The sequence below is a fragment of the Lingula anatina genome, chromosome 2, assembly GCF_051362555.1.
Source record: "Lingula anatina isolate TDL-2025a chromosome 2, LinAna3.0, whole genome shotgun sequence".
NCBI lineage: Eukaryota > Metazoa > Brachiopoda > Lingulata > Lingulida > Lingulidae > Lingula > Lingula anatina.
Genome location: NC_141768.1, coordinates 15825315 through 15849093, shown reverse-complemented (window position 1 = coordinate 15849093; position 23779 = coordinate 15825315). Strand labels below are relative to the sequence as shown.

Genomic DNA, 23779 nt, shown 5'->3' with positions numbered 1-23779 from the left:
AAGCAGCCACGTTATTAGAACCAACTAAAACTGCAACTTTAGTCAAGTATGTAGTTTGAGTAAAATACAATAATTATGTAAAATTGCCAAATGTGTGTAAAGTGAATATCCGTATATGATCATCCCACACATGAACATGTCATCCAGCGTTGTAGAGGTCGTTTCAGTACACCCATTTTACAACCTGGAATGTACTCGGCAAGACCTATACATTGCCTCACCACATCGACGCTATCTTAGAGGACCATGGAATTTGTGTTAAACGCAAAGAAATAGATATGTTGTCTGCCATTTATTATGTAACGCAAAATAATAAATAAAGAAACTTGGCAGTAATGCTGACCTGTTACAAAAATAGTCGTTTCTTTGGCGCGTGGTTTTTAGACACTACTAAGTTTACATCTTGAATGTGACTTGCCAGAACACCCTGTTGTGATATTGTGCGTTACAATGAATAAAAAAGGGGTAATCCTGCGGAAACGAGGTCATTTACTGATCTCAGCTTGCATATTGGATGACTTTGTTTAGACTAGCCACTATGTATTTTCACCAAAGAGGAATATATATACCTTACCACCACCCAAAGGCACGCGGCGGGTCAACGTGACCTGATGAACCATGCGTCGCCAGCGTGTTCGGTTGAGCAACACTCCCTGTTTGCACTCAACTTGGCTTTTTTTACCAACTTCTCTCGGTGGCGGTTTTAACTAGTTAACTAAATATGTGTCCCAAGGTTTTTAAATTTACTGAATTATTCAAAATTGTCGCTTAATTTTAAAGAAGTTTTTTTTTAACTGCACCTTCAAACCTCTTTATTTCTCGTCCATTATCAACCTGGCTTCATCTTTCATTTAAAACACTAAGCACTTATATCCAAAAACCGTTTCAAGAGTTAATTAATTCCAGTAATTCTGAGCGAAACCCAAGCTTTAGGCGACTTCTCAGCTAGTTTACTTGCTTTGTAGGTGGTATATTGTACTCGTACGTACGATTTGAAATACATGTACGACCCCTTAACTTATATCAATAAAAATCGATTTGAGCAAGGATAATGCCACCATTATATTGATATATTTAAACGATCGTCAGAAGAGGGAAAGTAGTCATCGCAACGCAGATCGTTGACATCCCGCTAAAGAGTTCAATACTAATGCTCCGAAAAGTATGACATAATTTGTACACGGGCAGCTCCTATGTCTATTTACCAAAGTTGTTGTTTGTTTGCCAATGTTACGGTACTCATTACGCGTAGATCCATTGTTTTAGATGTTATTAACAACAGGGAAACACCTGAAAACAGATTCATTACTAATATTTTGTTTAAGTCATTGTAGTAAAAAATGATTGAAATACCTATTTTGATTTTTCTTTCCTTTCTACATCACATATTTTGGCTTATTATATTCCCAGCATATCACTTGATTAATATAATTGCATTACATATGAAAAAGTCACATCCCCAGGCACTTACTATTTAAGATTACTCCAGTTTTCACTATACGGACTCGTTTTCCTAGCTACTTAGTTCTATAGGATAACTACACTTAAAACGTTTTTATTTGCCTTGCTTGTATTTCTCTTAATATTTTTTAATTATTCGCCCCTTTGTTCGTAACCCACTTTGAAATAACTTATTCATAATTCAATGACTTGGTGAATAGAGAGTGAAAAGAAGGTGAGATTAAGCTTTTTTTAAGCGACGCGGCTAAAACGAGTGCTTAGTCGCCGACGGGATTTCCAGCACTAAAATAGCAGCCTGAATATTTGTTTGGATTGAGTAATGGTTGCCAAGCTGGCTTGAACGCGTAACCCCTCGGACAAGAATCAATATAAGTGTATAGATTACGGACAGCGCATAGCGAATAGATGATTTTCCCATGTCACAATAACCTCTTGCGCATCTTATTGCCAATCAATCACAGTCGAAGGTCTTTGAAAATCCTATTCACTAGGCAATGAAGTACATAAATCGACAAAAGAACGACACAGATGACCTGAACTCCTTTACAATGTCGGTTTCACGCTCTTTTGAATATGAAAAGCGTATTTGTTTGATCAGTGAATGCATGGATACAAACGCAAACGAGGTTGGCCGCTTCAATGAGAGCCATCGTAGAAATTATAGTAGCAGTGCAATATTTACACGATATAATTTGGGTAAAATTATGTAACTAATATGTTGCTTTTGAATTTTAAAGTCGTACCGGACCGAAAAACGCTTTAAAAGTACAAATGAGAGAGAAAAGCGTATCGATAAATTAATCTGTTTAATTGCGTAACACAGCTGCCCAGTGTGACGTCAAATTGACCGAGATTGACCACTGGGAAATACCCAGCTCTCCAAAATAAGGACTAGTACTGTTTTGATTGTTGCTCACCACAGCAACCGCTTAATCACTTAATCGTTAAGTAATATTTAAGACTCTAATTAGAAGTGGGGGATTCCGCATGCTAAAAATAGACTAAGGGCTTTGAGAGTTGCTATTGGATCGCGGCCGGGCTAGGTACATATAAAAATATGGCATACCCGCTGGATAAAGCCATTCGCTCTCTAACAGCCAAGGGAGTTAAACTGACTGTGGTCGTTGTTCTTAAAGAAGTATATTTTGACTAGTTTTTTTATATGTTTAACTGCTGCTTAGGAAGATAAAGTTAAAAGAAAGGAAAGAAAACGAGATAAACTTGACTCAGCAGCGACACCGCAGTGACGGAGACGTAATGGAAGCCTTCTGCGGGTCTCCGTTCTGGGTGAGTGTTGTGTTTGTGACTTTGGTAGACACTTTGAAACTAAAAAGAAGATTTCGGAGTATGAATGAAAACACAGTCGATAGTTTAAATGAAACTAGTATCTCGCTGTCAAAATTAAAATTTTTATTTAATTGATTTATCTTTGTTCATCAAGTATTTTGATGAACCTCAACAATTAAGGTATCACTGCAAATTGACGAACGCCAAGTTATTCGATTTGCTGTTTTTTTTAATGTTCTCCTTTCATTTCGTTGTCAAAATACGATAACCAATCAAATATCACAGAGTGTTGTGCTTATATTATCCAAGGAGGTTTAAATGTCAAAATCCCTTGTATTATCTAAGGTACATGTTTAATAGGTTATTTGGAACAGGTTTCAAAGTGAGCTAGCTATGTCGTTGTATGGAATTTCACAATGACGGCGCAACGCCACTCGAGAAAGCTAGGGCAAAGAAAGTGAAACATGTGGCCTTTCATATCTTCTTCGCATATATATATATATATATATATATATATATACCAGAGCATAATCAATTTTTGTATTAAAGGTAGGAATTAGGACTAACGATGATTTCACTGAATTCAAGCTAAAACACTTAAATTTCACAATGATGGTGCAATGGCAAGTGGGTTTTTATGTCTTTTATAGACGGGGACATCACTGGAGAAAGTCGGGGCAGGCCATTCGTATCTTCGTGCTTTTACAAGAACATATTTAAAACAATTTTTGTGTTCAAGACAGAAATTAAAACTGAAGCTAGGACCCACTAAATACTTGTTATGTGAATACGTAAATAGATAAATAAACTGTCGACTAAAAACACACTTTTGCATTTATACACTGTTATCGAAATTTATCGTCCCGCAACGTTAGGAATTAAGTTACTCACGCTGTGTTCGAGAAATCCTCTATTAGAAACGTTTACGGTCATTTGAACACTTTTCCGAAGCTGACACTGTAAGTGAGAAAAATGAAAATGATACTTTATTTATCCATCAATTTTTATTCTTCTAAAAATTGAATACGACTAATAATTTGTATCTAGATTTTATAAATAAAAGAATTTAAAAAGCTAGTTTTAAATGCACTCCAATCTGCTACCCCTCAGAGAGTATCTGAGATTATAGTAAGTATAATAATGTTTACCTCGAACAAATATTTGATAGTCGGCTCAATTTACGTTGTACCTATACACTGTAGTGGAAACAATCATTGACCGGCATCTCGCTTTATGATGCGTCAGCAAATTGAGTGATGATAGTTTGGCCCTTGAATGAATTGTAACACTCGTAGTTTTTGTGACCTTAAAAACCTGTATTCTAAATTTAAATGAGTTACCGGATTTATCTATTTATTTGTATGTTAACAATCATTGACTCGCATCTCCTTTTGATGCGTCAGCAAATTTAGTAGTGATAGTTTAGCTCTTTAACGAATTGTAGCACTCGCAGTTTTCGTGACCTTATCAAAAAAAAAAAAAAAAAAAAAAGAGAGAGAGAGAGAAAGAATGAAAATTGTATTCCAAAGAAATGGTAGACCTACTCGGTGACTTCAATTAACCGATTAGAATTTTTCTTTTCTAGGATTACAATCTCACAATTAACACTGACGATCCAGACTTGACCAGTTGTTTCCAGAACACAGTTCTTGTCTGGATACCATGTTTTTTCCTGGTTGTGACCTCCGTCTTCAGCGTGTATTCACTGCTGCACAGTCAAAAGAGCTTTATTCCGTGGACCTGGCTGAACATCACAAAAACGGTAAGGGCACAGTGCGAAAAACCAACATTTATAATATTTATGCAAAATTTTAATCGTATTATAATGAATGCTATTTCGTACGCAAAGCCAAAGTCGTTTATTCGGAGCAATTGCCAAGATAATATTGTTATAGGGCAACTGGATAATTGTTATTTTTTAGGGGCGGGTGAGACGGGTCAAATAAGAGAGCGCGGAGGGATCGATAAAGTTATGACACCGATGTACTTGTCTTATTTTTTAGATCCTGGGATGTGTGTTGGTCCTTCTTGCCTTCACAGATTTGTGCAACGCCATACGGATCAGTGCCGTGGAGGGAGCCTACGCTGTGTCGATAGTGTCACCAGGAATGGTTCTTTTAGCCATGGTCAGTATATTTTCGCTAGACAACTTTTTTCTTTTCTCTTAATCTTTAAGAATTATGACGTCCTTTGTTAAATGTACACTTTTCACGGCGTGATTTTAGACTGCGAACAGTGCTTTAGCCAAAAAGCCTTATCAACATCTGATTAACCAACTTTTTAATTTTTTTTAGTCATGGGCCACGGCACTTCTCCAGCTGGAAAGGAAAAGGGGAATCCAGTCTTCAGGACAGATGTTTTTCTACTGGCTTTTGTGGACTCTTGGTGATATCTTTATATGCGTATCTAAGACAAGATATTATAGACTGACTGTAAGTGTATATATATTTTTCCTGTCAAAATACATATACTTTTAGAGTCATTTTATGTACATGTAAAACTATGTAGTTGTACAATACAGGAACTCTCATTAAAAGACTCAAAATAATTTGTTGAAATAAAATGATAAAGGGTAGTTGAGGATACCAATAAAGGCATCAGGGATATATGTTTTAATTAGGTCTTTTTATATGACTTTTTTTGACAGGGAGAACCAGAGGACATGTTTACATTTGTGACCTTCTTCCTCCATTTTCCTGTGGTCATTGCCCAGCTGATTCTGTCCACGGTTATTGACAAACCTCCTGTCTTCTCTGAAGTTGGAGATCAGGTAAGAGTTAGACATTTTAAAGCAATATTTTTTTATTTTACATCAGAGAATTATATTAAGTAAAACACAGATGGGGACAAACTTGCTCCACTGGCACATTTGTGCTTAATAAATGGACATAGATGTGTGTTTATTTGGAGTATACACATAATTTGAGCATAGCACAGAAAATGTATGTCTGTTATTCTTCATGTTTTCTTTATTGCAGAAACAATCCCCAGAAAAGAGTGCCTCCTTCTTGTCAAAAATGTCTTTCTGGTGGTTTACAGGGTAAGAAAAAAATCATTTTGACAGACATAGGCTATAGGACAGATCAGACAGCAATAATAATTTTTTAAAATATCTTCATGATTTAATGAAAACATTTTGTGTTTTATTCTTAATTAGTAATACTGAAAAATACCCCATCCATATTTTTTGTGTGCGACTGCGTGTGTGTGCATGTGTGTGTGCATGCGTGTGTGTTTGTGTGTGTGTGTGTGTGTGTGTGTTCAAAAAAAGAGTAATAATTTGGTATAGGCCCTACATAATAAATCCCAAGTTGTGGATATTACAGTCCATTTATTACTTAAATAAAAATGGTCCCATTACATGTCTTTAAAAGGTTTGTTTTATTATTTTTTATTCTGAAGGATGGTCATCCAAGGCTATAGGAAGCCATTAGAGAGTGAAGATCTTTGGTCTGTGAACAAAGAAGAAGCTGCTGAAACTGTGGTACCTCAGTTTTACAAGCACTGGAAGGAAGAACTATCACAGAAGTATGGATGTGATTCTGTTCTGTCCTTTGAAAACATGAATATAAAAAGATTTTGGCTGCAAAAAGGCTTACATAATAAAGCAAAATCAGTTTGACTCGTGCCAGTTTTTGTAAAATTTTATGTTCAACAGTAATATGTGAATTAATGCTTAAACTGATAATCAGAATCTCAGCAAAAAGATTGTTATCAAAATATTTTTTGTTCTTCAGATGCATTCTACCTGACAACAAGTGTTGCATTACTGATACAGAATTGGAAGACATCCCATTAAAAGGACAAGGAAAAGATGTCACCAAACAGGATAAGACCTCTTACACACATCACCCTGCTCTTCTGAAAGCTCTGTTCAAGGCATTTGGATTCCCATGGGCCATTTCCCTCTTTGGAGAAGTTACTTTTGTTGTCTTGGTTTTAATTAATCCACAGTTGCTCAAGTAAGGAAACACATCTATCAGTTTATTTCCATGAAGTGCTGAATTAAAAAAATCCTATATGTACTTAGCGTTTGTTACATTTTGTCCAGTTTGTAGAAATGTAACAATATTTAATGGAATATATGTATTTTTGAATGAATGTTTTTTTATTTTTTGTAAGTTCCAAACCTATAATGCTGACTTTAATTGTTCCCTGATGGTTACATTTTGAAATAATGTAATGAATAAATGCAACACTGTTAAATATTAAATCACTCAAGTACTACAATGTACATTGTTTTCTTAGGTTACTTATTGGCTTCACTCAAGACAAAGATGAATACATGTGGAAGGGTTTAGTATATGCAGCACTAATATATCTATGTAGTATGGCCCAGTCGCTGCTGTTTGAACAACTCGATGTTGTCAGGTGCAAAGTTGGATTCAGGATGCGATCTGCAACTGTACATGCAGTTTATAGAAAGGTACACAATTATTATATTAAGAAAATAGTAAACATAAGCTTTTGTTTTTGGTCTGGAATCAGATGTTGACAGGTGGGTCAACAATATCTGCCAGTATAATGATAAAAAAGATAACTTAAGTTGCTAGTATCATTTGTAAATTAGAAATTAAGAAACCATATAGATCAAGTCTATGATCAGAAAAAACGTAAAAACATATTTATTTCATTGGGTCAGTTTTATTATCTCTTTAGGCTCTGGTGCTATCAAATGGTGCAAGAAAGTCCACAACTGTTGGTGAAATAGTCAACCTGATGTCTGTAGATGCCACAAAACTCGATTCTGTCACACACTGCTTCAGTTTTTTCCTACGAGCGAGTTTGAAAATTGTGTTTGCATTGTACTTTCTGTGGCAACTGCTTGGCCCTTGTATAATGGGAGGACTTGGTGTCATGCTTCTACTGATACCTGTCAATGGCATTGTCGCCAAGTTTCAGAGGAAATTAAGGGTAGGCCTTTAATGCTGCTTGAAAAGTTAATTTAATATTTTTTGGTGTCTTTCTATAATTTTTTTTTTTTTGAAATGAGTGCTCGTTTTCAGTTTTTAAGTCCTTGACATTTTCTTTTTGCATTCAGTGCAGTATTGAATACTTTGTGTATTTTTGGTTTTATTTAGCATAAAATAATATAATTGCTTAATTCTGTATATTAATACTGATGATGAGGACTGTCATCCAAGTCCTGGCAACTATAGGAAAAAAAACCCATATATTTGGAAATTAGCTGTACTGAATTTCAATTTTTCTTCTAGTTAAGTCGAATGGACCACAAGGACAATCGAATCAAGTTAATGAACGAGATTCTGAATGGAATGAAGGTGAGCTGATGGGACTGCACATGGGCTTTTTTTTTTTTTTTAATTTCCATTATTTCTTTGTGGATAGTCTATATACATAGTGTATTTGTTAATGTAATAAAGAGAGAGGGTTTATGTAATTGTTCACTTGATGTAAGCAGTGGTCCAGAGTTAGACACAAGTGCATTGATACCAAATAGAGGTGTTAAATAAAAACTTTTATCAACACAAGATTTCATTTGCCAATAATGCTAAATAAATTTTATTGATATCGAAACATAAATCAAGGTTTTATAACAAATAACTCATTTGATAATTCTCACCACGTTGGATGAAACTTATTTCTGTACATGTTGCAGGTGCTTAAACTTTATGCTTGGGAGACATCTTTTGAGAAGAAGATCATGGGTATAAGGGAAAAGGAGATGATTAGTATGAAGCACAGCTCATATCTAAATGCCATCAGTTCTGTTACCTGGGCATTGGCGCCTTATCTGGTATGTGGAAATGCTAAGTTTGGTGCAGTAAAATCTGATTTATAACAATTTTGCCAATTTTTATTGTAAGTTTTTATGTTAATGAAAAAAATTTGCAGTCTTAATTATTGCAATAAAAATAAAGAAATGTATCAAATTGTTTTAGCTACTTTAAAATATGCAGTCTATTTTTGGGTTCATGTTCTAGATTATTTTCTCCATATTATATAAAAGATATTCAAAGTTATACTCATATAAGCTGGTCAACAGATTATTATTATTATTATTATTATTATTATTATTATTTTATTATTTTTCTTTGTAGTTATCACTTTCCACCTTTGCTGTTTATGTCCTGTCCTCCCCGGACAATATCCTGACTGCAGAGAGAGCCTTTGTTGCACTGTCTCTCTTCCAAATTATGAGTCATCCATTATCAGTTTTTCCTGCAGTTGTAAACCATATGGTTCAGGTAAATGTACATCTGTATTCTTTATTTATATCTGTGTCACATCAGCCACATCAGGCACTGGACATTTATCACATGTGGTTGTTACGATTTGATACAAATGGATTTGATACAAAGCAAATCATATAATTATATTGTACATTGGAACTAATTGACATTTTTAACTAATCTGAAAAACATTGTGTTGAATTTTGCTTTAATTTGGCAATCACTTCAAACAAATTACATACAGACTTCACTTTCATTAAATAAAAATCTCTTGTGAGTTTCATATTTCATGACTGTAAAGTGAAAGGTTAATAACATTTTGTTGTTGTTTTATAGGTCAGTGTGGCGATAAAACGTCTGACCAAGTTTTTAAAGAAAGAGGAGTTGGATCCTGACAGTATAGATACAACTGAGATGAAAGGTTAGTAAACACAAATAACTCCTAGAATCACAAGTGTTGAATATTTACATGTAGTAACAATAATGTCTGGCTAAGAAGATGATGTTGACAATTACAAATTAAATTCATATTCCATTAGTAATGAATATGAAAACTGTTGACCAAGGCCTACTTACTCCACACATTAAACATTAAGTTCTATTATCTACCTGTATAATTAATTTTTTAGAAAAAGCCATTGTCATGAAAAATGGAACTTTTACTTGGGACAAGGAAGATGCACCAACTTTGAAAGAGTATGTATTGCAAATTACAAGAAAAATAAACTTAGTACTTATGAAGGTGCATATTTTGACACATGACACCAATGCTGCAAGAATTTTTAAAAATACAAAGTTACCTCTTCAGAAAAAGAATACAATTCACATTTTTCATTGCTTATTGACTTCTTTCACTGGCATGGAAACTTGCACATGTCTGTCTTTGTCTCTTTCAGTCTCAGTTTTACAGAGATTGTCAATAACGTTCAGTTGTGATAATTCTAGTTCAGCTAACCTAAAAAGCCAGTCAATATTTTGACATTATATTATATTATATTATATTATATTATATTATATTATATTATATTATATTATAAGGATCAACCTTGACATTGACCGTGGACAGTTGGTGGCAGTAGTGGGCAGTGTGGGCACTGGGAAATCTTCACTGCTCTCAGCTCTACTAGGAAACATGGACAAGATTGAAGGGACAACTAAGGTTTCTGTAAGTATATGATATGGAACAAATATCTGTCTGCATCGAGCAGTTAATATATACACAGTCTTGTTTCACCTGGTTGTTGTGTTTAGTATATCAAACCTGCTTTCACTTCTTTTTACCTGGAAAGTTTACCAGACTTATATATTTGTTCATGCGTACTTTATTTTACCAAATTGTATTATTTTACCAAAATAAAAAAGAAAAAAGAGAAAATCTATATATGGTTTCATTGTTTCAGGGTTCAGTAGCATATGTCCCACAGCAGGCTTGGATACAGAACTGTTCTCTACGTGACAACATCTTGTTCAACAATTCTTTTGATGAAAGTGAATATAACAAGATAATTGACAGCTGTGCATTGAATTCAGACTTGGAAATACTGCCCTCTGCAGACAAGACAGAAATAGGAGAAAAGGTATTTTAAAATAATGAAATGTTCTCTGTTAAAATTAGATCATTGAAGTTTAAAGATTTAAGTAAATTTAACAAGATAAAAGTCGATTTGTCACATTTGTGACATTCTTAGAATTATATACATCATTTTGATTTCATTTGGATTTTTTAGAATTTTAAAGCTGTCTTGAATTTTTAAATGCATTTAAATAATTTTAAAGTTGTGGTTGTTTCTCATATTTTCCAAAATAATGGACTATTTTAATTGCTTTAGAAAAAATTCGTCATTAAAAAAAACAAAAAAACAATTGCCCTTTGAAAACATGTGATGATATTGACAAAAGATTCCATTTATAATTTTCCTGTATTCAGGGTATCAACTTGAGTGGTGGTCAGAAGCAGCGTGTGAGTTTGGCCAGAGCTGTGTACTCCAATGCAGACATCTACCTCTTGGATGACCCTCTTAGTGCAGTGGATGCACATGTTGGCAAACACATCTTTCAGAATGTCATTGGACCAGAAGGAGTGCTCAAGAATAGGGTAAGACATGTTATGAAACTGTGATGACAATAAAAAGCATCTTCTTCTCGTTCCTCCTCCACTTGATTTTTTGGGCATTACAAATGACGCACTTGCCTGCTCCTATGGGTCATGGTAAAAAAAGTCACACTCTAGAACCCCCCTTAAAAAATGTTCTTAATAAGGAAATGTTCAATCACAAAGTCCATTGAGTCTATTTTAAGTCATAGACGAAATAACTCCATTTTCCTCAAACACTTTCCTCATTTTTCCTCATTTCAGACTAGAATTCTTGTTACTCATGGCATCAGCCATCTTCCAAAAGTGGACAAGATCATTGTAATAGCAAATGGCAGTGTATCTGAGTGTGGAACATTCAGTCAATTAATGGACCATCAAGGAGCTTTTTCAGAATTCTTGAAGAATTACCTCTTGGAGGAAGAGATGGAGGGACAGGTTGAGGAATTGGATGATGATGGTAGGTATAGGGATGTAAATCTCATTGCCTTGTATGTTTGTTTGTGCTGCATTAATGAGAGAGAGAGAGAGAGAGAGAGAGAGAGAGAGAGAGAGAGAGAGACTCAGGAAGAAGAGAAGAGAGGGAGAGATAGAGGGGTTATAGTAGGTTGGAACATATGGCTGTGAACCCATAGACCCCATTCCCATAGATGTTTAGATCGATCTATCCCCCTGGGGAGTCTCACTAGATTGGTGTCAGCTTAACTGGCTTAAATGTCTGTCCTGCCTACTAAAAGCTGTAAGGGGGTAATTAACTGCCGTGCGTGCTCGGCTGACAGCAATTTAGCGTGAACCCCCAGGGAGTTAGGTCGATCCAGATGGATCGATCTAAATCTCTGGGAATGCAGTCATAGATTCATTTAAAGCATACCCTTTAAGTTTACCATTTATAAATAAAAGAAATATTTTTATAGTTGTCAAATTAAATTGTATATTTCATTTCAGCTGGCAGCATATGTGATGACATCAAGTCGCAGATTACTAGTATATATGGAGATAAGGAACTGCAAAGGTAATACTGCATAAATGAACATTCTTAAAATGTAAATAAAAGACAAATGTCATAATTTGTGTCACAGTCAACTGACAGAGGATTCCTGCAATTGTATGTACATGTAAATTCCTTTAAATATGATACTGATAGCACAGCTGAGGGTCTCAGCTCGGCATCCACAATGATTTTATCTGGAACAAAGTATAAAATTTGGAAAATTCTAAACATTTAAACTGCTTGTTACAATCCTCTAGTTTGGAATTGTTTGGTGCAGTGACATCTTTTGATATGACCCCAGCCATGTAGCTATTTATGACAAAAGTGAATGTAGATTTTTTTATTTTTTGTTAGTCTCTAAGTTTTTTTATCTTGATAATAAGATTAAAATTACTGAAGGTAATTTGATATCTGTTTCACTTGATTGCTGTATTTCAGACAAAAAAGTGAGCTAGCAGCCAGCAGAACCAGTTTGCATATTGCAGATACATTGTCCAAGGATACATTAAGCATCCGTAAGTATATAAATATTATATTACATTTTCTAAATAGTATGTAATTTTTTGGTTTTAAGTAGGGATAGTTATGTCCATGATTATTTATTTGTATTATAAAGCATTCTTTATTATTTTTAGACTCAGTTTTAACCTAAAGATAATATTCATTTGCAGCAGTATCCCCACGAGATCTTTCACCAAGAAACTTACATCCCAAGGAAGATCTTTCACCGAGACACTTATCTCCCAGAGAAGAAAAGGATGAAGATCAACAGTTCATTGCTTTTAATCGGCAGATATCAAAACAAGTATCAGAGCTAGAAGAAGTCGAATTGTGTATACCACCGCCACCAGAAAGTGAGCCTGATAGTGATGCAGGAAGGTTGATACAAGATGAAACGGCAGAGACTGGTAGAGTAAGTATATAAAGTCCTATGTATTAAAGACTTTAAAGCTGGTTAAAGGTATGTTGCTATCGTTAAACTATTTTCGGATATGCACATAGAGTATATCAGTATTTCCCCTGTAGACAGATTGTGATTATTTAAGAGAAAATGAATTAGATACCTGTAACCAATTTTTGTTTTTTTAGTAGAAATTATTCGTGGTGTATGTCTTTTTAGTCACTGTGTGGTATTACTCTTGATTTTATTTTGTAAACTTTTGGTTTATCTAAAGTGTAAAAGAATCCTTTCGAAGTGACATTTTTATAAATTGAAGAAAAGCATTATTTAAATTTGTGTTTTCATCAAACAAACTGAATTATCTGAAACATTTGGTGAACCTTTTCATGTATAAGCTAAGCTGTTGTATTTATTTCTTTTATTTTTTTATTCTAGGTAAAGTTTGGCGTGTTTATTGCCTACATAAAGGCTGTAGGAGTTTGGATGTCCATAGCAGTTATTCTGTTTCATGTTCTAGAGGACACAGCAGAAATATACTCCAATGTGTGGCTGAGTCAGTGGAGTAATGACCCAACCATCAACGGAACTGTAGACATTGCTCAAAGAGATCTCAGACTTGGTGTTTATGGAGCAATTGCAGTAGCAGAAGGTAGGTGGAATATTTTAAATTAAGTTTTGTTTTTCTGCTTTTAATACTCTTCTTTACATATTTTGTAAAAACAGAATTACTGGATACAGTTCCATGTAACCATTATGCTGTTCTGAAAGCTGCATGAATTCAAATTTCAAATTACAGGTTTGGTGCTGGTGATTAAATCTCTTATTGTTGCCATTGCAATACTCTGGGGCTCGAGAAGGCTACACAATACTTTACTCACCAATGTTCTGCGATATCCACAGTCCTTCTTTGATACCACTCCTACTGGTCGTATCACCAATCGGTTTGCCAAAGATATTGATGTCATAGATGGCACCATTCCCTACACCCTCATATACTTCTTCGTGACAGCATTTAATGCTGCGGCCTCCATAGTTGTGATCAGTTACAGCACCCCAATAGTGCTCACTGTTGTGGTCCCACTAGCCATCCTCTACTACTTAATTCAGGTATGGTTTTTTTTTTTTTTTGTTTTGTTTTTTTGTTTTGGGTTTATTGTTCAGAATTAAATTAACAAAATTGTTATAAATATAAGTGGTTTTAATCGTAAGGTGCATCCATTTTTTTGTTTATTAACAAATATCTGGGTTTTTTCATGACCGCTCTAAGACAGACTATACTAGAAAGAGCAATGATCCTTGATTTTAATTTGGTTGTTTGCATTTTTTTATTACTTTTTACTTTTTACAAAGAGTCCATAAAAAAGTTTGCAGTAGAATAATGATAAAACCTGACAACATTTCTCTTAACGTTTTGCAGCGTTTTTTCATTCCTACATCAAGACAGCTGAGGCGTATTGAATCTGTGGCCAGTTCTCCTATCTATTCCCATTTCGGGGAGACTCTGAGTGGCGTCAGTACAATCCGTGCATTTAGACAGCAGAAAAATTTCATTTTACAATCAGAAGAAAGGGTCGACAACCATCTTGCTGCCATGTACATTAACACAATGTCACACAAGTTAGTGAATTTTACTTTTTTCTTGTAATTCAATAATATTATCAGTGAACATATTGTCATAATCCCAGAATCCCTAATTTATGTAGGACCAGAATTAAACTCAATTCTTCATATTGGTTAATTGATTAATTGATCAGCAGTAATGTCTGATTGATTCTAAGTTAGCCCATGTGTGCCGTATCCAGACAATTTTATCAAAATCTGACTTTTTACTTTTGATACTATTAGGTCAATTAGATTTGATATTTACTTTAGAAATAATTGGGAAAAGCCTCGGTAACAATCTTTGTTCAATGTTTCAGATGGTTGGCTACTCGTCTGCAGTTCATTGGCAACTGCATTGTGTTCGCTGCTGCCATATTTGCAGTTTTAGGGAGGGACACACTCACTGCAGGCGTTGTTGGGCTATCAGTGACTTATGCAATGAATGTAAGTAAATAAAAAAAGAAAACCTGAATGGTGAGCAATGTTGGATCCTTAGGTTAAATGAGGGCACAGGTTTTTTTAATGCTTGCTTGCTTGTAGGTGAAGAAAATAATGTTTATCTCTTCTTAATTAAACAATAAGGATTTGACTTGACATAATTTGTCGTATTTCATAATCCATATTTGTTCATGGTCCTGTATTTGCAGATTACTGGTGCACTTAATGGAATGGTTCATGTTGCTAGCGAGCTGGAGGCCAACATAGTGGCAGTTGAGAGAGTGAAGGAGTACTCTGAGTACAAAACTGAGGTAATTAGAAAATTCTAAATTAAAGTAGCAAACACATGATATTTTTTGTTAAAAATGTAGCAAAGGTGACATTTTTTCTGAAAAAAAAAAAGAAAATACATGATATTTCCAATAAAAGTAAAGTGTATTTAAAACATATTTTATTTTAGAAGTAGTTACAATATAATGCACCTTACATCAGCAATGCTTGACTAGTCAGTTTTGTATTATGTACTACAAGTGCAGTGGGTCACATGATATTTGACTTGAAAAAAAAATGAGGAAACGAGTATCAAGGAGTGGTTGAAACAGGGAAGGGAGAGGATGTATATTTATGTGACACTTTAGTAGAAGTCATCATTAAATGTTTTGAAAAGAGACTTATGAATTTTCACTGCTACAGATTTAATGAAAAATATACCAATGAATAGATACTAGTAATAAGACCAAGTTTTGAACAAAAATCTTGTGTTTTGAAATTCAGGCTGAATGGTCTATCCCAGAGAAGAAGCCAGATAGCAGTTGGCCCCATAAGGGTGAAATTGTCATAGACAACTACAGCACCAGGTACAGACAGGGGCTCCCTCTGGCGGTGAAAAATATCAACTGCCACATCAAGGGAGGAGAAAAGGTAAATATGGTTCGCTGATAAAACAAGGCAAGCTAGTGTTAGCATAATACACAGCAAAAATGAATAAATAAGATAAATAAAAGATGGAAATAAAAAATCATGTATTGGAACAAGCTGTTGCAATCAGTTTGAACGGTCTCCCCCTTTTTTTCAGATTGGCATAGTGGGTAGGACGGGGGCTGGAAAGTCTTCACTTACTCTGGCTCTGTTCAGAATTATAGAACCAGCTGAAGGGAAGATATTGATTGATGGTACAGATATATCTGAGATCGGACTTCACGACCTCAGATCTAAGATAACTGTCATTCCTCAGGTATGTTAACTTTTGAATATATCAAATGTTTAGCATTTATTATGGCATTAACAATATATATTTTACATACCCTCTTTTTCTGAGAACCAAACCTTATTATGATCTTTTCCATTGCAAGCTACTATATATATATTCATGCTTGTATATACATTAATGGAAGCCTTTTCTTAATCTTCTTTTCTTTTTTTATCATAAGGACCCTGTCCTGTTCTCCGGCAGTTTGAGGATGAACCTTGACCCTTTTGATCAGTACACTGACCAAGAGCTATGGATGGCATTAGACCATGCTCACTTGAAAAATTTTGTTGCCAGCAATCCAGAGGGTTTGTCCTATGAGTGTTCTGAAGGTGGAGAGAATCTTAGGTATGTATTTGCATAGGTTATCTTGCACATTTTTGCAAACAAAGGTGATTCATATCTTAGAAATTACTATATGTATACCAAATGTTCGTTATGTGTTTTAAACATTTTGCTTTGTTGTTCATCTAAGGAAATATTAATTTAATACCTTAAAATAGTCAGTTTTTGCTAAGTTACTTTTTGATATTTTTATGTGGTATGTGTGTTAATCTTTTTCATTTTGATATCAATCTTCATAAATCCTGAAATCATTGTGTAGAACTAATATTTGCCTTTGATTTCTAGTGTTGGCCAACGACAGCTTGTATGCCTTGCCCGTGCCTTACTACGCAAGACCAAAGTCTTGGTTTTAGATGAAGCCACTGCCGCAGTTGACCTGGAGACAGATGACCTTATTCAGTCAACTATCCGCACAGAGTTTGCTGAGTGTACTGTACTGACCATAGCTCACAGACTGAACACTATCATGGACTACACAAGGTAAGATAAGTAATTTAGATTGAAGCTTTTGCAACTACAGTTTATTGAAAACATATGTAATTTTTTTTTATTGTTTCTGTATGGTCAAACTATGCGTATGTGTAAAATTGCTATTGACCCATGTTTTTGTACAAAAAGACTTTGTTGCTAAGATAAGTGTACAGTTTTATGTGCTCTTCAGGATGGAATGATTGATAAAGATCATCACATAATTGTTGAATTGAATACCAGTGATTGTCAATGTTTTTACTTTTTTATGCATTCTTTAAAATTAATCTGTTAATACCTTTTGTTTATTCTTTAAGGATATTGGTCTTGGGCTATGGAGAAGTGAAAGAATTTGCATCACCTCAGGAACTCTTGGCAGATGAAAACGGAATCTTCCATTCAATGGCTAAAGATGCTGGGCTCCTGTCTTAGAACTGAAGATATTTTAAGAAAATGGATATTAACCCACAATACCAAATGAAGGACTTCCATTTCAGTGTCAGAAGCAAATGCAAGACTTACCATGACATGAAAATAATTAACCAACCCAAATAAATACTCTTATATTTTACTAAGATATTGAACTTAACTCAGAAGTCATATTACCAAACTAAAAAAAACATATGCACCTACTATAGCACCTTACGTGTTCAATGGGTAAACTTTTTGATACAGTGTGTATGTAATCACACGATATTACAAACAGAAGAGATCCGTCTCTTTGGCAACTGTCATCACCCACTTAACCATACCAATATAATCTACATACTGTACATATATCTGACTTTAGTCAGTCTAGTTTTTTCAAATGGTACATCTCTGGTTGTAGTGATGATATTGGTTTGTTAAAAAAGCAGCCTTTTTTGCGAAACTTTTTTTATATCTGTATGCCAAATGTATACACTTGCCATTACACTGTACAATTAATTTTTTTTGAAGTCACTCAGGATTAACACAAGAAATCATTTATTTGTTAATAAAAGAATATTGTGCATCTGAAGTTGCCTTGTTTTACTTGAAATACATAAATTGAAGCATGAGCTTGAAGAGCTATTGGTATCCTGCTTTTGCAGGAAAAAAAGAAACTAATCTCCTCTAGTTGGAATCATAAAACACGACTCTAAGATGGTGGTGCACCAAAGCAGATTTCAAGGCCTTTTCATGTTTTAGATAAGTTATTATAATAAATCAGACACTGTTTAGGTAAAAGTGGTCATAATTGCAAATTGTATGATGACACAAGTCCATGGCAACTGTAAGTAATATAAGTATATAGTAATACAGTTTTGACTCAGTTTCCTAACCAATCCCTGTTCAAGTAAAAATGCATGCAAATAAAATTGTAAATTTAAATGCAGTAGTAATTTTTGACTTAAACAACTGGGCCAGGTTTTGTCCAGGTTTCCAATTGTTTATACACAGGTTCCTTTTTTTTCAATTCCAAATATGGGAGTAATGCACCTCAACAATCTCCAACACATACTGAATGGAAAGGTAAGGGGATTAATAACGAATACAAATTTTACATTTGCATCATGATACAGCAGTTCAAATTCAATTGTTTGGCATTCAAGATCCTGAACTGGAGGCTCGAAATGACAAACTGTTAATTCATTAAAATGGCCTGGGATTGGTTTGATCAGCTGCCAGAAAAAAGTGTGCCCAAGCATGCTAAGTCATGACAATTGTCCGAAAGTTGTCTACTACCTTTGGTGACTAAATTTGGTGACTACTGTTAACCAATCACCAAATTTGACATTTTTATACCATGACATATTCCCATGCCTTTTAAGTCGACAATCTGATGAACAGATTTCTGTACAGAAGGTTACAAGATGTATTCGCAACACTTAAATATACTTTCAAGAAGGAAAACAATACAACAGCAGCAAACCATTCCATTTTCCATATTTAATTTTCAGGCAATAAAAGCTATAATGTGCTACCAACAGAACAATCAAACTAAAACCACTTGATTAAAAAATAAATAAAAACAAACAGCACGACTAGTATCTTCTACTTGCACACAAACTATTACAGACATTTTTTTAAACAAAAAATTGAAGCTTCTTTATGACAAAATACAGGGTAGTTGAACATAACGTAAGCTTTTAATGACACCTTTAAAAGCAAGTATTATGTCCATTTTTTCGTGATATATGACAACTCACTGAATATAACATGAAAATGAGAGAAATAAAATTAAATATCTAACCAAAGCATTTTGCCTTCAAGTTAAAATTAATTGGCAGTCTTTCATACATAATGGGCTTTATTCAAACATAAAGAAACTTTAACATTTAAAATATTTATAAGATAATAATAATGATTTCTTAAGAGAAAATAAAACATTCTAATTATTAAATGAAATCAATACAAGCATACAAGCGTTTTTCTTTTGACTCATCATAAAATATACAACAAATGCAAGTGGCAGGAGACTTATGCAAAAAGTATACAAATATATATTTTAAAATAGCCCCCCCCAAAAAAAAAAAAAAAAAATCAAAGAAAATTTGAAAAATATAAATGAAAGTAACAAAAAAGTCTTGTAACAGAAAAATACAATATACAGTTGATACATAACCATATATAATCACTTAACATTGCTTAATCATAGATTATAATCATTAAATGATTGAATAACATTTAAATACCAGTGCATTTCAAAAAAAGTTTCCTTCAAATCAATCTTTATAATACTAATAAAGAGAAATTATCAAGAGTACAAATTTAACTACAATTTATCATTATTAACATATCAAAAAACTTAATTTAAGGGCACAGACTATGGTATGAGCAATAGGGCAGTGTACATACACATTGTAATTACTTTATATCTTGATTTTTTAAGTAATCATAATTTACATATCTACATAAAAAAACTGCATGTACAGTTTGAAATGGTTATAATTTATAAACCATTATAAATATTCAAAAAGCAATGTTTTAATCTAATCAAAACCAACATCTCTTCTCGATTACCTAATACCTAATATTTTTTTATATTGAACCTAATATATTGTTCTCAACAACACATTTTGTTTTTAGAATGAAGTCATTGTCATTACCTGCCACATTTTAGCAAGTCATCTAATTACATATGCTATTAGCTCACCATTAGCAGGGAGTCAAAACCCTTAATACTGTCCCCCATCAATGCTATTGAGGTCAGTTAACAATCTGACTGGATTCTAAGACTGAACTACTAATTGTTATCCATCAGTCAGGTGGGATGACTTGTACAAAGACATGTTTACATGCTTGAATGGCAAATAAAAAATGATCGCTGATAGTAAGCTTGTCTGTAACCAGAATTAACCAAACAAAGCTTACACAGGTATGTGCTCATTCTTGCACTATGAAGTGACTGACAGTTTCCAAGTCCCCAAGATAAGATACTATAATTCTGCCCTAGCTCACTCCTTCACAAATATAGTTGGTAGCAATTTACATATACCTGAACATACAGAGGTATTTGGGGTTAAGTGCCCTTTCCAAGGACCAAAAAAAAAAGCAGGGGTTGAACCCAAAATATCTGTGCCATGAGCTCTTGACTAGTGACACCCATACCTGAATTGCCAGTCTACCCTGCAAATCCTGTTTCATATACATATACATGTATTTGCCTGTATGTGGCTTCATGTACACAACTATAAACATGATTAAATATATATGTATTGTAACAATGAAAACTATTTGAAAAAAAAAAAAAAAAAAAAAAAAAAAAAAAAAAAAAAAAAAAAAAACTGAAAATGTCATATCCAAAAATGTCTTCTCCAAAAACAAGAAAATCAATTCAAAATCATTCTGATTTATGCTGTAATTAGCTCTTGACTCATATCAGCTTCACCATTATGTCCCCAAGCCCAGTCAGTCTTTGTCTTCTTAAAAGTACATGTAGACAATCTTGAGAGCTTCTAGGCCACGAGTCCAGCATCTTTGGCCATAGAGTAAAAGATTCCATTTTGATCCTGTAAGAGTTCTTGGGGTGGTGCAAACTCTCTCACTTCTCCATTATCAAGCACTAATACCCTGAAAAGGTAACACTTTCAACATATCAAAATTCTTAGAAGAAGCACAAATAAATGAATTCTACAAGCATAATGATATTATTTCATATTTGCATGACAAAGCTGCATGTAATTCTTCAATTCTATTTTCTCCAAAAATGATATCAAGTTTTGTTCAATATTAGCAATTCCTAACTCTTCCATGAAATGAATATAGCTGTATTACACATACAGATTCTAAAAAAGTGTGTTCACTAATCCGCAATTGCAAAAAGCTTTAACCTAGATTACTTATCTTACCTTGTGTAGTCCATGATAGTGTTCAGTCTGTGAGCTATGGTCAGTACAGTACACTCAGCAAACTCTGTGCGGATAGTTGACTGAATAAGGTCATCTGTCTCCAGGTCAACTGCAGCAGTGGCTTCATCTAGAACCAAGACTTTGGTCTTGCGTAGTAAGGCACGGGCAAGGCACACAAGTTGACGCTGGCCAACACTTCAAAATTAAGGAAATGTATATAATGTACACTGTAACAAATCCAATGACTCATCTCCCCCTCTCACCCCACCAATTCTTTTTAAATTTTGAAATGCAAGAATATTGAAATATGAAATGCACATTTGGTGAAAATTGAAAGTTTTAAAGCTTCTTGCTAATAATATTCCCAGCAATATAAACATACATATATGGGGAGAAAACAATATATATTTACATCTCTCTCAATAATCAATATCCAAATAATCTACAACATTTAAAGTCAAATTACTGAAACAAAAGACTAACAGATATAGTTAACCCGTCCTACCTGAGATTTTCTCCACCTTCAGAACACTCATATGACAGACCCTCTGTATTAGCTGCCACAAAGTGCTTGAGGTGAGCATACTCCAGGGCTCTCCACACCTCTTCATCACTGTACTGGTCAAAAGGGTCAAGGTTCATCCTCAGGGGGCCTGAGAATAGCACTGGATCCTGAGAAAAAAAAAAAAAAAACAGAAAGAGGTGTGATTATTTAGCCATCACATATTCTTGTAAATGTGAATTTTGGGGTGCAGCAGTAGTAATGTTTCCTTTTTGCTTCAGGGTTGTGATTTATGCCATGGATAATTGTCATCGCAACAAGCATCATTTCCTAAAAAAATCAGCAAATATCATAAGCCAAACTCATATTTTGGTAATCTTTCGAGCTTCTTTAAAGATTGAAGTTTCACAGAGGGGCCTTTTTCATCCAATAATGTTCCACATTTGTAACATCTACTTATTGCAAGCTCATGCACTGTGGCACAACCCCAAAATAATTTCCACTCTATATTTTGTTAGAAGTGCACATCATAAAAGAAGAACTACCTGGGGAATAACTGTTAGTTTAGATCTGAGGTCGTGAAGTCCAATCTCTGATATATCAACACCATCAATCAATATCTTCCCTTCAGCTGGTTCTATAATTCTGAACAAAGCCAGAGTAAGTGAAGACTTTCCAGCTCCAGTCCTACCCACTATGCCAATCTGAAAAAGAATAGACCATTCAAAGTCTGTTCAATAGTCACTGTGCTACAGATTTTCATGATTCTACAAATGCCCTTATATTCCTATGAAAAATCTGTAAAATAAGAATTTTAAACTATATAAACAACATTGCTGTCATTTTCTCACAATGAAAATTTCCTCCCATATTTTCCCACATTTACCTTCTCTCCCCCCTTGATGTGGCAGTTGATGTTTTTGACCACCAGAGGAAGCCCCTCTCTGTACCTTGTGCTGTAGTTTTCTATGACAATGTTGCCTTCCTGTGGCCAGCTGGACTCTGGTTTCTTCTCAGGAATGAACCACTCAGCCTGATGATAAACAAAGTGTTATTGGCAGCAAACTATTTACATGTACAATTCATTGGTAAGACTGTTGAAACAAGGCAGCAAAGCTGTCAAATGTACAGACAAAAAGCAGGAAATAACTATGCACAAAATAGGCTACTGTCAATTCTGATGCAAAAGTACATTATGTTAAACTGCAAATTCAACATCAAATTTTAATTATGCTCAACAGGTAATACCAATGTAAGTAAAATGTGTAACAAGCATAAGGCTTCAGGCCCATGGCAGTTCAAGTTCACACTTTTCCAGAAAAAGAAGCCAATTAGACTGCTTTTCCATCTCAGGCTGCATTTTAGTCCTGTATTTCTTTTCTGAACATTTGGCAATCATCAGTAACATGGTTTTCCCATAATGGTCATCATGGCAGCAGCACCCAAAATTGTGTTTTCTTCTATTCTGATGCAATATTACATAGTGGTTAACAGCATAATGACCGTCAATTTTTAATAATAAAATATACGTATCATGGATTTTCAGAAAATGTGACTAGCATGAGTCTTCAAACCCATGGAACTTCAAAGTCACACCTTGAAAATGCCAATATGTGAAAAATTAAATTTTCACAAAAAAAAAACTGTTTAACTAGCAGAAAGAATTACCAAACAGACTGCATTGCCTACTGAAGCTGTATTTTAGTCCCATGTTTCTTTCCTGTAAGTTTGAGAACAGTAAGTGACATGATTTTTCTTAAATGGACATCATGGGAGCAGTGCCCAAAATATTTTTTTTCCAAATTTTGATGCAATATTACATAACATTTAACAGCATAATGACCATCAATTTTTAATAATAAAATATTAGTATTATGGATATTCAGAAAATGTGACTAGCAAAGGTCTTCAGGCCCATGGAACTTCAAAGTCACAA

At 34.2% G+C, this 23779-nt stretch overlaps 2 protein-coding genes across 8 annotated transcripts in view; one reads left to right on the top strand and one right to left on the bottom strand.

Moving 5' to 3' along the window:
• Positions 1–2306: 2306 nt before the first annotated feature.
• Positions 2307–18028, top strand: LOC106174261 (multidrug resistance-associated protein 1). 2 transcript variants are annotated; one of them, XM_013555736.2, is made up of 32 exons: positions 2307–2748; positions 4334–4510; positions 4752–4874; positions 5043–5180; positions 5396–5518; positions 5727–5788; positions 6151–6276; positions 6486–6710; positions 6997–7174; positions 7408–7662; positions 7965–8030; positions 8369–8506; positions 8811–8957; positions 9279–9363; positions 9572–9638; positions 9981–10107; positions 10343–10519; positions 10870–11037; positions 11299–11494; positions 11980–12046; positions 12464–12540; positions 12700–12938; positions 13362–13575; positions 13723–14033; positions 14344–14543; positions 14846–14972; positions 15176–15277; positions 15741–15887; positions 16042–16200; positions 16397–16563; positions 16846–17040; positions 17346–18028. In XM_013555736.2, exons 1-32 carry the CDS (start codon positions 2719–2721, stop codon positions 17458–17460), a joined length of 4728 nt encoding a protein of 1575 aa, XP_013411190.2. In that variant the 5' UTR covers positions 2307–2718; the 3' UTR covers positions 17461–18028. The 2 variants fall into 2 exon arrangements, with proteins under 2 accessions (XP_013411190.2, XP_013411189.2); XM_013555735.2 differs by having other exon boundaries at positions 2309–2748; positions 12697–12938.
• Positions 18029–18924: 896 nt separating this feature from the next.
• The window catches only part of LOC106174222 (multidrug resistance-associated protein 1), a 32680-nt gene continuing 27825 nt past the window's right edge, over positions 18925–23779 (bottom strand). For all 6 annotated transcript variants that reach the window (XM_087005809.1, XM_087005808.1, XM_013555661.2 and 3 more), the window contains exons 28-32: positions 22730–22876; positions 22389–22547; positions 21847–22013; positions 21342–21536; positions 18925–21063 (exon numbers count right to left, since the gene is read on the bottom strand). In XM_087005809.1, the coding sequence (XP_086861935.1) occupies positions 20949–21063; positions 21342–21536; positions 21847–22013; positions 22389–22547; positions 22730–22876 (783 nt within the window). In that variant the 3' untranslated portion in view covers positions 18925–20948. The remainder of the gene's footprint in view (positions 21064–21341; positions 21537–21846; positions 22014–22388; positions 22548–22729; positions 22877–23779) is intronic.